Source organism: Fundulus heteroclitus, chromosome 22 (genome assembly GCF_011125445.2).
Source record: "Fundulus heteroclitus isolate FHET01 chromosome 22, MU-UCD_Fhet_4.1, whole genome shotgun sequence".
Taxonomy (NCBI): domain Eukaryota; kingdom Metazoa; phylum Chordata; class Actinopteri; order Cyprinodontiformes; family Fundulidae; genus Fundulus; species Fundulus heteroclitus.
In genome coordinates this window covers 36865340-36879403 of record NC_046382.1, presented here as the reverse complement: position 1 = coordinate 36879403, position 14064 = coordinate 36865340, and the positions used below count along the sequence as shown (strand labels likewise).

The following is a 14064-nucleotide window of genomic DNA, read 5'->3' as shown; positions in this document are numbered from 1 at the left end:
CTATCTCCCAGTTGCTCTCATCACCAAATATTTTCAAAGACGTGTCCTCCCAGACTTTAGAGCTGCTCTTCCTGCTGGCCAAATCCAACACCCCTTTGGCATTCAATGCAAAATAAGAGTATTTCTGCAAAGAGGAATATGCTAAAAATAATAATGGTAAATAATGTTTTTTTTTTGTGGATTACATTGTTTTAGTCAGTTTTTGAGGCTAAGCCATTTGCCCAGCTCTAAGAGTTTCCATCAGACTCAAATCTATAACAGTTTCAGCATCTGAATATCTGGGCAGTCCTCTTTAAAAAAAATTTTTCCAATTTTACCTGTTGAGTGAGCTGTTCCTCTGGGGCAGGCGAGGTGTGTTCTGATCCTCCCCCCCTCCCTGGCCAGGCGGGACAGGAGGAGGCCCCGGTCGTCCCGGTGGCAGAGGGGGCACCCCCCCACCAGCTGGGGAACGGCCGGTTGAGGAAGACGAGGGAGACGGTTTGGAGTTGACAGATGGGGGAGGAGGGGGCATGTCGCGGGGCATCGATGGTCGATGACCTCCTCCAGGAGCTGGTGGTGGTGGCGGTCGGTCCTCAGGAAGTGGAGGCCTCCCCCCTGGAGCTGGAGGTAAGGGAGGTCGGCTGCTGTTTGAAGGTGGGGGAGGGGGCGCAGAGAAGTTCGATCGAGGCCCAGCTGAGGAGCCCCCTGGTGGGGGAGGAAGAGAGCCATGCCTTCCTGGTGGAACACTGGGCGGTGGGGGTGCACTGGCATGACTGGGCCTTGGGCCTCCAGGGAGAGATGGTGGAGGGGGGCCCCCACGAGATGGGAGGCCCTGGGGTGGTCTGGGTGAGCTGGGTACGGGGGGAGGCGGACCTCCTGGAGTGTCTTGTCTGGATGAAAAATTAGGACGGCCTTTGGGGATATCAGGAGCACCACCGCGAGGAACAGCAGGGACACCTGGCAGTTTTGGTGGGCCAGATGGACTGCCACCACCACCAAAAGGGCTGGGTCCTCCAGATCGGGCTCCTGGAGGGAGAAGAGGTCCTCGACTGGGTCCCGAGTCTGGGAAGGAAAATCTGGAACATTTATTTTTGCAGAGAGACAACAATTTTCATTTATTGTTATTGTTTTTTGACTCTTTTCTTACCATTGTCTCTGTTTCCTGCAGACCTCAGTTTTGGCATCCCTCCTGCAAAAATGCCCCCCAATGCAGGAGGCCCACCACCAAAACCTCCACCACCTCCTCCTCCTCCTCCACCACCTCCTCCACCTCCTCCACCTCCTCCTCCTCCTCCTTTGGGTTCTAAGAAGGAAGGAAAAACTTTCTTAATTCATGATAGTAGTGTCTGCTTATATAACGTTCAAACTGGACATATGGGCAAAAACTGTACTAAAGGTCTGACTACTGGAGCAGTGGGTCATTTGTGCCAAATTGTAGGTCAGGGGTTGGCAACCTGCGGCTCTTTAAACCTTTCGGTGTGGCTCTTACTAACTTTAGCCAAAAATGCTAAAGAATCTAGTAATGTTTTAAAATGTAAAGGTAATTAAAACATGCTAGCCTTAGCAGTTTCTTTTAGGCATTTTCATGCAATATGCTTAAAATGTCCACAAAACAATGACTGTAGTGTCAGGAATATTCTTTAACTTTTGTCAATAGGGTGCAAACATTTTTTTTTTTTTTTTTACATCACTTGCAATAAAAATCAGTTGTCTCAAATTGTGTATTAAACCTAAAGAGAAATAAAAATAAGTAGTCAGTCTGTTTCGTGCATCATTTGCTGTTTGTTAATGGTTGTATTTCTATAATTTCTCATCCAAGAAAGAAGCTGATATTATTTTATCCTGTTCTAATACAAAAAAAACATATATTTGACAAAAATTACTTCTTACTTTATTGTCCTGAGGGACCCTAGAAGTTATTTTTAAAGTAAAAAAGCTGGTAAATTCCACACATCCTGCGTGTCTCATTCCTAGTTCTTTTTTCAGTTTCTGTGAGTTTCTTCATTTTATACTTCTACTTCAAAAAATATGAATAACTATTCTAAAATGACAAAATAATTCACCCCAATCATGAAGAAGTTTACACAAACAAGTCTTTTATACCTAAGGCAATGACAAGCGACATAAATGGTCCCTCATGACATGCTTACTAATTATGGATGTCCTCATCCCATTCACGGTATCTGATTATTTATTTACTTATTTTTTTAAATGATTGGTGTAAAAGTCTCTGACAAAACTCAACTCCTAATCCCTGCTTATACTGGACTGTCAGTACACTGCCATGCAGTCGTTTTTGGCTCGGCTAATTTTTAACAATCCCAGCCTGTTTTAATGTTTGGTTAACATATCTGTGTTTTAGGCTCTGTGTGTTATTTGTTCTCTAAAAGAATCCCAATTCTCTCTTTAGAATCTGCTTTTCTACCCTTTCAGAGGCACTCAGGGTAAAAGGTATATTATACTGGCTCCTTCAGCTTCCTGTGCGTGTCATGTGACCTGCTCGCCACGCTGTGCTCACATACAGACCGCTCTTTGTGGGACACCGAGCTGTCCAGAAAGCAGCTACAACCCCAGATACGTTTTATGATGTTCAAAGCAAGGTGCTAGGTTTCAGAAGTAGAAGAATAACTTTTACCTTTTTTTATTTACCGAAATCCAGCTAAGCCCAAAATTATTGGCATATTTTGATTTGAAACTAATTTTATATTCAAAGTTTTTTCTAATAAGAAACGAGTTGGGCATCTCTCAAAACAATAGGACTATCAATTTAAAAAAAAACATTCTGATTTTTTAACATTTTTAGTAAATATCTGTCAAACAGTACTTATATACTTCTAAATAATCAATGGGAATCCCTTTCTTAGCAGAGTAACCTAAGCCTTCCCTTTATTGCTAGTTGCACATTGGCCTGGGCATTTGATGACTAATCCTTGGTTATGAGCTCCACGTCTTTGAGGTTGATAGGCCTCCTATCGTGGGTGCAATAATGAGGAAATGTAGGGTGTTATATTACTGTACTTTAAAGCTACTGGTTTCAAGCTTACACATGGCACTGATTTTATCACCAACGTAAAGTGTAACTCACCCCAAAATCAAATTGTTTGCAGATAATCTGTATAAACTAAGGGTGCTACTTTAATGTTATTGTGTAAATCTTTACATTTTATACTCTTTTTCTGTGTTTTTACGGCTCATTTTTCTTAAAGTAGGCTGACAGGAAACAAGGTTTGAGAGTGGGGGGAAGACATGCAGCACCGGACCTCAGGCCAGAATCGAGGACTAAGGCCTCCGTATATGGGTCGTGCTCACTACCCCCTGCACCGTCGGAACACGCCCATTCTTTAACTTTTTTTTTGTGAACTTATTTAGTTCTGTAATATTTGCTTTAAAACCATTTTAGTACTGCCTTCTTAGGGTTGAACAGTGGTTATTGCAGTTGAATTTGCCTAAGATTCCTTAAATCCCGCACCTCAAAAGACAGTTCCAGATGTTGTCCTGTCCTGGTTCCTCCATGTTTCAACAGGTCACTTTCCCTCATCCTGACCGCCACAGCAACGAGTCCTGCTTAAAACTCTGTGTCTCTTGGAACCGCTCACTTTGGTGGCATTTTTGAAATGTGTCTGAGGGCGGATGTCTGCCATTACATCGGGGTGAATTACACTTTAAAGTGTCGGACCGGGATTCAGTTTCAGGCAATGCCAAATCTTCTATCAGTCTGATTGGTATCAAGCACATTAAATCTCTGATTGGGATATAAATATCACAAACAGCAAGCAGTGGGATGAATGCTGGCTCTGGAAAAGGGACATTTCAAAGATTTAAGAATAAAAATCTGGGTGTTCCCATCGGAAATGCAAAGACTTTGCTTTACACTGTAGCTGTTCTTGATGGTAGCGCCACTCGCACTGTTTGAGCACCAGTGTAATTGGTTTACTATGAATCAAGCATAGTAACAGGACCTGGATTTTCCTTTAAACACCGCTAGGTGCCAATGAAGAGGCGCTGACTTACTGCTGTCCAACACAGGTCCGCTGCGGTCATTTGTGACGGCTTTCTTTAGTCTGGCGCCTTTGCAAATGTCGGACAACAGAGCCCCCCGTCCCTGCTGCTCTGATCGGCTCAGAGCCGGCTTCTGTGTGTTAGCCTGGAACAAATATGCACAAAAAGATTCAAACAAAGGAAGAAATGTCCAAAGTTACAGAGAAAAGGATTTTAAAAAATGTGATGATTACTTGGGTCATTTCTGTTCATTTTGATAATTATGGGTCACATGTAATGAATATGCAGAATTCAGTGTTTCAGATAATGAGATATTCCATCAGTAATAGTAAAGAGAGATTTTAACACAGAATTGTGGGCCTAGTGAAATGTATCACCATGGGCTGTATAGTGCATACGATTCATACTGGGTCAGGGCTGTTTTCTGGCATGGAGGCGACCAGCCTGTGGCTCTACTGAGGGCTTCAGGAAGCCCAAGTTGCTTTGATAGCGGCCTTAATCTCATCTGCATTGTTAGCTCTGGTGTCTCTGGTGTCTCTTGTGTTTCTCTTGACAACAGATTATCTCTGTGGTGTATTTAAGGGTTAGGTCGGTTTGCTGTCCAGTTGATCACAGTGCAACCATGTCCTTAAAGCAGGCATTGGTACTATTGGCAGAGTGCGCAGGTCCTGATTCCTGCTGAAATATCAAATGGGCACCTTTGTAAAGCTCGTCAGTAGAGAGAAGCATCAAGGTCCGTAAAATTTCCTAGTGGAGGGCTGAGCTGGATTTGGACTTGATAAAATACAGTGGACCAATACAAGCAGATGCCAAGGCTCTCCAAATCATTCCTGACCGTGGAAACGCTGGACCTCGCCACTCTTCCTGCTGATTCTAGATATTTGATTTCCGAATGAAGAACAGCATTTACTTTCATCTGACAAGAACGCTTCGGACCACTGCGTCCAGATAAGACACTTCTGGCACGGTCTCTGACTCAGGAGTGGTTTAACACTAGGAATGTGACAGTTGTAGTCCATGTCCTGGGTACGTCTGTGTATGCTGGCTCTTTGAAAGGTTGATTCCAGCTACAGTCTCCGCCCCCTGTATATCCATCAAACGTTTCAACTGGCTTTGCTTCACACTCCTCTCAAAGCTATGGTTATCCTTGAAGCTTGTGCACTTTTTTCGACCACACCTTGTCCTTCCAGTCAACTTTCCATTAAAATGCATGCTTAAAGCAGTTTGCTCATTGTTAGTGTCTGTGCCTCTTTTCTGGACAACTGTCAAGTCAGCAGCCATCTTCCATACAATTGTGTAGACCGTTACATAACATTTCTGTATTAAAAATGATTTTTAATTGCTCTTATTCAATATTATAATATTTTAAGAAACTACATCTTGGGTTTCCATCTGTCAGCCATAATAATCCCATTTAATAGACACAAACCTTTAAAACATACCATTGTGTGTGGTTAAGCTACATAAAATATAATTCCCTTTCTAAATTAAATTACTGTCATAACCTGTCCAATAGTTTTCCAAATAACTGAGAGGTACTTAAGTATAGCAACATATCACAGTTTTATTCTGATTTCAAGTCCAATCTATTAAATGTTTTCACACTGAAGCTTGTTTTTTTAAAGAGCATCACTAAAGAGTCTTAAGTTTAGATACACAGCTGTTAACTCACAAACCTTTATTCTGACATAAACGTGATGTTCTTTCACTTTTACTGCTAGATCTTTTCTTTCCGTTTTTCTCCCAGAGTCCAATGTCCGGACATATTGACTTCAGTTCATTTTTCTGCCAATTTAAAATATCCCATCATCACTTTCTCATGGGGTGCATTTAACTATCTGCTCAGTAAAATTCAGGCAGCAACCAAGCATTGGGTTTAAATCCAAAAGCGCGGTCAGAGGAGGAAAAAAACATGTTATGAAAGGGTTTATCCACCAGAGGTCTCTGCTGAGTGTGACTTCTCAGATGGGAAACAGAGGGACTCACAACAGCAAGGGTGGGAGGAGGGGGAGGCCCTGGAGGGGGTGGGGGTGGCGGGGCTGGCATCTTCTGCTCTTAGCTGGACTGGATCTGGACTGGATTCTGCACCCTGTGAGACAGATCACACAAATCATTAGGAAATAAGCTGGTACCAAAAGATGAGTTAGCATTGTCCATGAAGTCCAGGGGAGGGGGGAAATCGCAGATGAAACTAATCTGAGAAACTTCCACTGACTTCCAGCAGGCCTTAAGAAGTAAAAGCATCAGCCAATACCACTGAAAACACACAAAAAAAAAACTTAAAGGATTAGTCGGCATTTAGACAGAAACAACCTTCAATATGTGGAAGTTTGATTTCTGTTCATCACTTCTCATTTTTCCTCGCCTATTTATTTGAAAGTCAAATGCTGTTCTTTTTTTTTTATAATGAGCCTTAAAAATTCAAAGCCAAAATGCATTCGGTATCAGAACCAACAACGGGTTCTACATATACTCGACTTGCTTGGTTGCGGTCCAGTAAGCCGATGCGGCTACATCGGATGCAGCTTTCAGACACAGACTGCCGTCCTGACGAACAGACATGTTCCAGTGGGCTGAAAAGGTCGGAGCATTTGCTCCCGAGTGCTTGAACATGTTTTAAAATTGCCACCAGCTGGTGAAAAAAAAAGATATCAGAAATAAAACCAGGTGTGAATGCAACAACTGAACGAGGATGCATGCTGGTCAAAGGTGCAAATTTATCGTTGGGTTCTCAGCCTCCATTAATTTCACAGTGCAGGCAGAATTGAGATTCGCACCAAAGCATAGATCTGCTTACCAGCATCAAAGTTCACCAAGGCTTTGAAACCACTACAATTATCGCCATTCCTCGGGTTTAAAGCTATTTGCAAAAGAGAATAAGATGGTCCTGCCTCTCTCTTAATCTGTTGCTGCACACTGCCGGTCAGCTGGTTGAAAAAAGGCTACAAAAGCAGCTCTTCACTTGGAAGAAAGAGAAATTGAAGCGGTTTCAAATATTTCCAATCACAAACACTGATAGTCATGGTGTGAAAACTAAACAAGTGACATCTATCGTTCTTATTAACTTAACACTGCGGTTGGAAATCGACTAGCTGCACACTTAAAACAAACTCATGTTACTGTTGCTGCATGCACGCAGCGACAGTAACGGAGGAGAAAATTCAGCATGCCGATGCCTCAGTGCAATCTGCTGGCTTTCTTAGAAAACTTTTGACCAATCTGTATGGATGATCTGATAGACTTTGTGAAGGGCTTTGAGGTGACATCGGTTGTAAATCGGCGCAATATAACTAAACTGATTTGAAAGTGATTTAGTTACTCTTTGAGCAAATCGCTCCATCTTATTTCATGCTATGAGGCAAAAAATGAATAAATCTCCAGAGGAAGATGCGCCTCTCTGCAGTCCTACCGTGAACAGTTTAGGTTTGTTTGGAGCGAGTTCTCCAGATCGCCTCCACTGTTCCTGCCTGATAACAGCCTCTCTGCTTTCTGGCAGTTGTCACAACAGTTGCTTTCAGTTCCTTAAACGATTCGCAGTGAGATGTTAGAGGAAATGTCTGGCAGAGTACAAACGGGCATTTAAAGGGCTTACTGACTGTCAGGAGTCATCATCATAGTTTCTATGGTGAGGTCAACCCAGTCCGGCTTTTATTTTAGGTAAAAAACGAATGCTATGACTGGACAGATCATTACTAGTCGTCCCCAATGTTAGATTTGTGTGTCATCATCTAAAAAAAAAACTATTAAGTCATAAAAGATGAAGAAAAACTGACACACTTGTTCAGCCTTTTGTCGCCATGATTTATCCTCACAATTTCTTGTCAATCCATGGCGAAACTGTAGAGTTTCAGAAAGCGTGTGAGAGAAGACGGGTGGTCACTGCCGACGGTTAAATGTAGAGCCTGCATACAATCACATTGTGTGCCACTGAGCAGGAACTTGAATGAGAACTTCCCCAACAGCTGGTTCACTCTACTCGTTTTTATTTTGTGTAATTGCTCACTCTCATGAGACTTGGGCCTATGCAATTATGTTTCTGACAAATTGCTCTGGACCTGGGCTTAGGAGAAGCCCCACGCATCACAACATGTGATCACTGTGTTAAAAACAACAACACAACATTTATTACAACACTAACAAAAAAAAAACAGTAGACGGTTCTGAGAAAAGGTATTCACTCCCCCTCACAGATTTCTTCTCTGGTTTCTCGTCACACTAAAAGGCTTCGTGTCCTTTAATGTCCTTTAACATCATAAAGATAACCTGAATGAATACAAAAAAAAGAGATTTCGAAAGATGATTTAATGAATTAAGGGAGAAAGGCTTAGCAAACCTGATCCTGTGTGAAACAGTAGCCTCACCCTGTACCCCATAACTGGTTGTGCCACCCATGGCACACTGCAAAAAAGGACCTAAAACAAAGTAAAATCTTATTGAATTGAGTGTATTTGTCCTTGATTTGAGCAGGTAAACAAGATGACCTGCCAATGGAATAAGAGTTTTGCAATTAAAATCTCCATCATCTTATTTCAAGTGCAGTATGTCTAATTACCTTGTTACAGGGGTAAAAATACTCATTCCATTGGCAGATGTTTAATTTACTTGCTCAAATCGAGTACAAATATACTAATTTCAAGAAAAATGTACTTATTTTTAGTTCCTTTCTTGCAGTGCAGCAACGGCTGCCATCCCGCGTTTGTGATAACCGTCTCTTTCACCGCTGTGGAAGAATTTTGGTCCTGCTTGCAGAACTGTTTTAATTCAACCACGGCAATATCTTCTGCTGCATATAAACTTAGTGCGCCTAAGCTTTTGATCAGCTAGCAAACAGAATTCAGGGTTCCATCAAATATGGAAAGTGATGCTTGTCGCTCCTGAAGCAGCCCGAGTGCATCACACTAGGCATGATTGACAGAGACAAAAAAAAACAACAACACAATATCATGAGATGTTTTGGCATTTATTGAGATTATGATATAAGTGAGAGAAGTACTTAAGAACTGCGATCATGGTTGTCTTTTGGCAGAGCGTCTGTCTAGACACAGTCAGCGGCAAGCAAACACACCGCTCTAAAGGTAAGCTTACCACACTGAATAGGCTGCTTTAGTACAATTAGTACAACAGCACAGTACATAATAGTTGCACTGAATCATAGTTTTAAACGTAATGTTTTAATGAGTGTTTTTATGTAACCAACATTGAAAAAAGGGATACTTTAAACAGCAACAATCCCAGCCTGTTGAGGCGATTCCATCGTTTCTCAAACCAAACATCCAAAATTAATGAGGCCCAGCTGCACTTTGGGTGTATTAGGTTGTTTATTTCTGAAAAGCTGTGTTAGCTGTGTTTTTTTTTTGGCATAATCCCCATTTTATTTCCCTTCAATCTTAGCCTAATTTTTGCTTTCTTATAACTGAATCATGAACATCGAGGCAAGCGAGGCCTGCTGTACCTGAGACCCAGTTCTTATCCGACCTCCTGGAAAGTTTTTCTACGCAGTTTTTAAATAAATCTGAGTGATCTGACCACCTGAGAAGGTTTACCAATGGAATAAAGGCTCTCCCTGTGGGTTGCTGGAGGGACCAGCAAACCTTAGAAATGGAACCGTCTCTAGACTGACAGAGGCCAGGGTCTTTGTTTCCTGTGTTGTTGAATTTCTTTAGGTTGTTGTTGCCTTAGATTAAATATTTAAGGCTGCTTCATGTCACCCAGGTGCTATTTACACAGGTCCAGTGGTACTCTGGACTAAGTGTGAGTAAAACTGAACCCAAAAACAAGGTTAACAAGTTGGGGTAATTATTCTTTCGCACAAGGTCAGGAGGATTAATAGCTTTTTTCCCATAATAAATAATCGTCTGTATTTTCTGTTGGCTGGCCTATCTTTGTCTGATATCAAAATGAGTTTGGTGATCTGTAACATTTAGGTATGACATAAAAAAAATGACAAAATCTGTAAACAAGTCAATAAGTTTTACTGTCTGCTGTAATGTTTGTGCACAGACGAAATTTTTATTCTTCTTAGATTATAACGGCAGAAGTGATCAAAGAAACACTTGAACAAGCAGAAGCTGCACGAGTGGTACAGCACTGCCCCGAAAAACGCACAGCAACTTCTTCATTCAAACCTTTGGAACTTGCTTCTTAGTCAAAGTGAAGAGAGCAGCTAAAGCAAATGCAGCCATTTCAGTTCTCTGGCACTAACACCATCTATTTAAACAAAGACAACAACAACAAAGCTGAAGAAAGTGGAAAGAGCTGCCATAAATTAAGAATCGAGCGACAAATGCACGCATTAGACTCAAATGCATAAACGTCCGTTTTCACACTTGAATCATTCGGCTCCATCTCACAGAAATACTCTTGACAGCTCCGCTTCACACTTCAGACCATCCTTGAGGGGCCTCTTACTTCCTCTATGCAGCAACAAACAGGAAGTCACAACGCGCCTCCAGCACCGCAGCCATCCGGTTGCCAGGATGATGATGACAGCTTCATCGCAGCTAGCATCATTTTCATATTCGTGTTCTCTTTGTTTTCACCCCGTTTTGCTTTCCTGCTGCATTTTTCTTTACCGCTTTTCTTTCTTCCTCTTTTCACTTTGACTCCACAAACCTGACATTTACCCTTTGTATGTTCCATTTCTACACCAATTTAACCTCTCTGATTATCTAATCTCACTTGCTCCTGCATAGTTTGAAACAAACAGAAACCCTTTTGCTGCTGCTAAATCACTGAGCTCAAAACTTCTAAAAAACATTCTAAAAACAACAAAAGCAACAAAGAAGCAACAAAAGAGGTTTTCAGCTGGGACAAAACGTATTCCTTGAACATTTCCTTAAACTCAAACGAAACTAAACGGTACAACTTTCTGATGCGTCACGCAAACCCGACAACAATGATTTCACCATGCATACAAAACACATCTATTGTACCAAACATAGTATCAGCAGTAAATGTCTTCGCAAATACAGACCTTTGCAATCATGTCATACTTCATCAGATTACAACCACAATCTTAAATGTATGTCATGTGAGAGAGAAACCAGAGTAAAACATTTCAGACAATTTTAGAAGGTGAACCTCAGTCCCCAGTCCCCAGTCTTTCACAGCCTCTAGCACGTTTCTTCCACGATCTCTCTGCATCTAAGGGTGTATTCACACCTGCCACATCCACTTTTTGAGGCAAGGCGAGTTTATTTATAAAGCACTTTTCAGTAACAAGACGATTCAAAGTGCTGTGAGGTGGTCTTGGTCCCCTTCCAAACGGCCCTGATCTGAATCAGCTACAGAAAACATGTGTCTCTCCGGACTTAACGAGCCACCGTAGCATTAAATGCATTAATTAAATCATACTGCTGCTGCCAGCGTGTTGTAGAACACCTTCAGCTTGCAGGACACATCGTCTGATGCCGTTGCAAAATTAGTAATAAATAATGTCGTGGAACCTGTGTTGATTAATGAGCTGCTCTTACCACTCACAAGCATTTATCAGCTGTAATAACACCACAAATATGCTAAACAGAGGTGCTGCATGCAGCATTTCCATGGTAGATCCTCCAATTCCAGGTCTGTGCTACGTCCCACCCTCGCCATTAATGTCCAATGGGAGCAACGATCGCCACATGTGTGGCTTTGTTTACAAGTTATGGTTCACTTGCAAAAAGTATAATGCAAAAGCAAACCTTACCAAAACGGAAAAATAAAGTCTGCTTTTGGTCCGGACCAACCCAGCGGACCTTCCTGGTGTGAATATATCCTAACTCCTTCCATCTTCCCATTCAGTTTGACCAACTTCCTAGTTCCTGTCACAGAAAGCATCCCCACAGCATGATGCTGCCACTATGTTTTACTGAGGGAGTGGTGTACATAGATCATATTCATATTTACAACAGCATTCCTTTAAATTTAACACACATTTTCCCTGACCTGACTGCTGTGCTCCTTTATTTTCATGATGCTGCTTGTTCTCTAACAAACTTCTGAGGCCTTCATGGAACAGCAGGATTTATACTAATAATGAACTACACACACGGACTCCATTTACCGATTATTTAACTAAAGGAGGAAACTGATTGGACAAGATTTTATTTGGAGGTTTCGAAGCAAAGACGGCTAAAAACAGATAAACCCAACACATTCCAGTTCTGTTTTTTAGAATTTTATTTATAACCCATGAATCATTTTCCTTTTACTTGACAGTTAAGCGGTACTTTTGGTTGCTCTATTTCAGTTGTCTGCATCTCTCGGCCTAGAGGGCAGCGGTCCTGCAGCTTGTAGGTGCATCCTTGCTTAAAAAACACCTGAACATAATGAGTGGTTGATTTCCGGGCCTTTGCAGAAATCGCTGACATGCCAAGGAGGCAATGCAGCCTTGTGATTAGGTTGTGCTGGAGCAGGAATGCATCTAAAGCTTGCCGGACAGCAGCCCTGGAGGATCGGAGCTGCAGACATCTGGTCTATCGTACAGAATCCCACTTATATCCACTGGCGTTTGTTGTCATTTGACCAGTTGTGGGAAGTTTTGCAGTGCTACGCAAATGCTGATTGGATTTCTCTTTCAAATCTTTCAAATCTCTTTCTCTTTCAAAAATTTCCCAGTGTCGAACATCATGGGGGCAAAAACATGCTGAAACACCATAAAAGCTTGCAAAAAATGAACAATACAGTTTTTATGCTCCACTAACCTGGAACACATTCCAAGAAAACTCTTAAAATACAAAGTTTCTTAAAACCGAGGGTAAAATTCTATTTGCATATAGTTGCATTTGATCGTTCTTTTTAAACTAGTAACTGAAACATTGTTAATTTCAGTCTGTGGTCCAACTTTTCTTTACTGTCCTTTATAATGCAACTGCAATGTAGTTTAATTGTGTTTTACAAAGTCTTAGGTACATAAAAAGCACTTTGTTATTGACATGCGCTATACAGATAAATGTGCCTTGCATTAAATAAGACAACATTTGCAAACACACATGTGAGCATCAGAGTGTGACTGAATGTTGGAGTTTGCAAATATTTCCTCCTAAATAGCCCAGAGACTGTAGGCGGAAATCAGACTTCATGGAAACATGAACACAGGCTTCTGTGGTTTAAATTTAAATCTAATGTTCTCAGAAATAATTAGAAAAGCAGATATGAAGCTGCATCACCATCTTCACCCAGCATGAAAGTGCACCAGCTGGAAACCTCAGCAGTCTCTATTCTCATTTTATATATAAAAAAAGTGATTTTCTTTTTCTTTTTTTTACCTTCGTTTCTATCTGTACTACATAAAGTCTCTTCACACAGTCTCTTAACCCCTGCATTCAGAACAAATCAAGTGGAACACCAGAGGATCCCTCGTACGGTTACAGATACGAAGTGACAATCTGCGATGCTTATGTGAATGAAGAGCAGAAACAGAGTCTGATATATACGTAATGGAGCAAACTGAGATAATAATGTAAACTCCTCTTTCCACAACTTGTCGCTTTCGCTGTATCTTTACTGGGTTACCATCGACCAAAAGAGGTTGAGCGATTACTATCTGGCTCATTAGTCGGATGTCTGTTATGTTTTCGGTGAGTTTCAAGGGTTTCAAGTGCAATGACAATAAAGCCGTCAACATGTGCCGTTCAAAGAGCGCAAAAAGCTTTTGAGTAAATAATTAAAGCAAATAATTTAGCCGGAACGATGACGCAAAAGAAATACAATTAAAAAGAAGCTGCACAGCAAGTAGTTTGTTTCTTTATTAAAAATCTTTTTAAATATTTATCCCAGAAACCACAAGAAAATCCCAACAGTATTTTGTTTCAAAGACCTCTTCTTTAAGGTTTTCAATTCATTTAGAAATCAGTGATATTTCAGGGACTCTTCAGCAAAAGGGAGACCTTAGTGTTGAGGAGGCCAGTTTATTTTATGGGTTATTATTTATGACTGACCAGTAAACCAATTGGTGAATGGATGTTTTGTAGTAGAGTGCTTGGAAAATGTAAATGCAGCATTTGTGATTTGAACTGTGGTTTTGATGCTGGGCTGTACAGTAGTGAGGTTGGTGTCACCGTTACCTTGCAACAGGAAGGTCCTGGGTCCAAATCCCACCACTTT

At 41.3% G+C, this 14064-nt stretch overlaps 1 protein-coding gene across 1 annotated transcript in view; it reads right to left on the bottom strand.

Moving 5' to 3' along the window:
* Positions 1 to 14064, bottom strand: part of wipf1b (WAS/WASL interacting protein family, member 1b) — a 29800-nt gene that overhangs the window by 6527 nt on the left and 9209 nt on the right. The window contains exons 2-5 of the mRNA XM_036126863.1: positions 5965 to 6067; positions 3994 to 4123; positions 1127 to 1282; positions 318 to 1041 (exon numbers count right to left, since the gene is read on the bottom strand). Coding sequence (XP_035982756.1) covers positions 318 to 1041; positions 1127 to 1282; positions 3994 to 4123; positions 5965 to 6024 — 1070 coding nt within the window. The 5' untranslated portion in view covers positions 6025 to 6067. The remainder of the gene's footprint in view (positions 1 to 317; positions 1042 to 1126; positions 1283 to 3993; positions 4124 to 5964; positions 6068 to 14064) is intronic.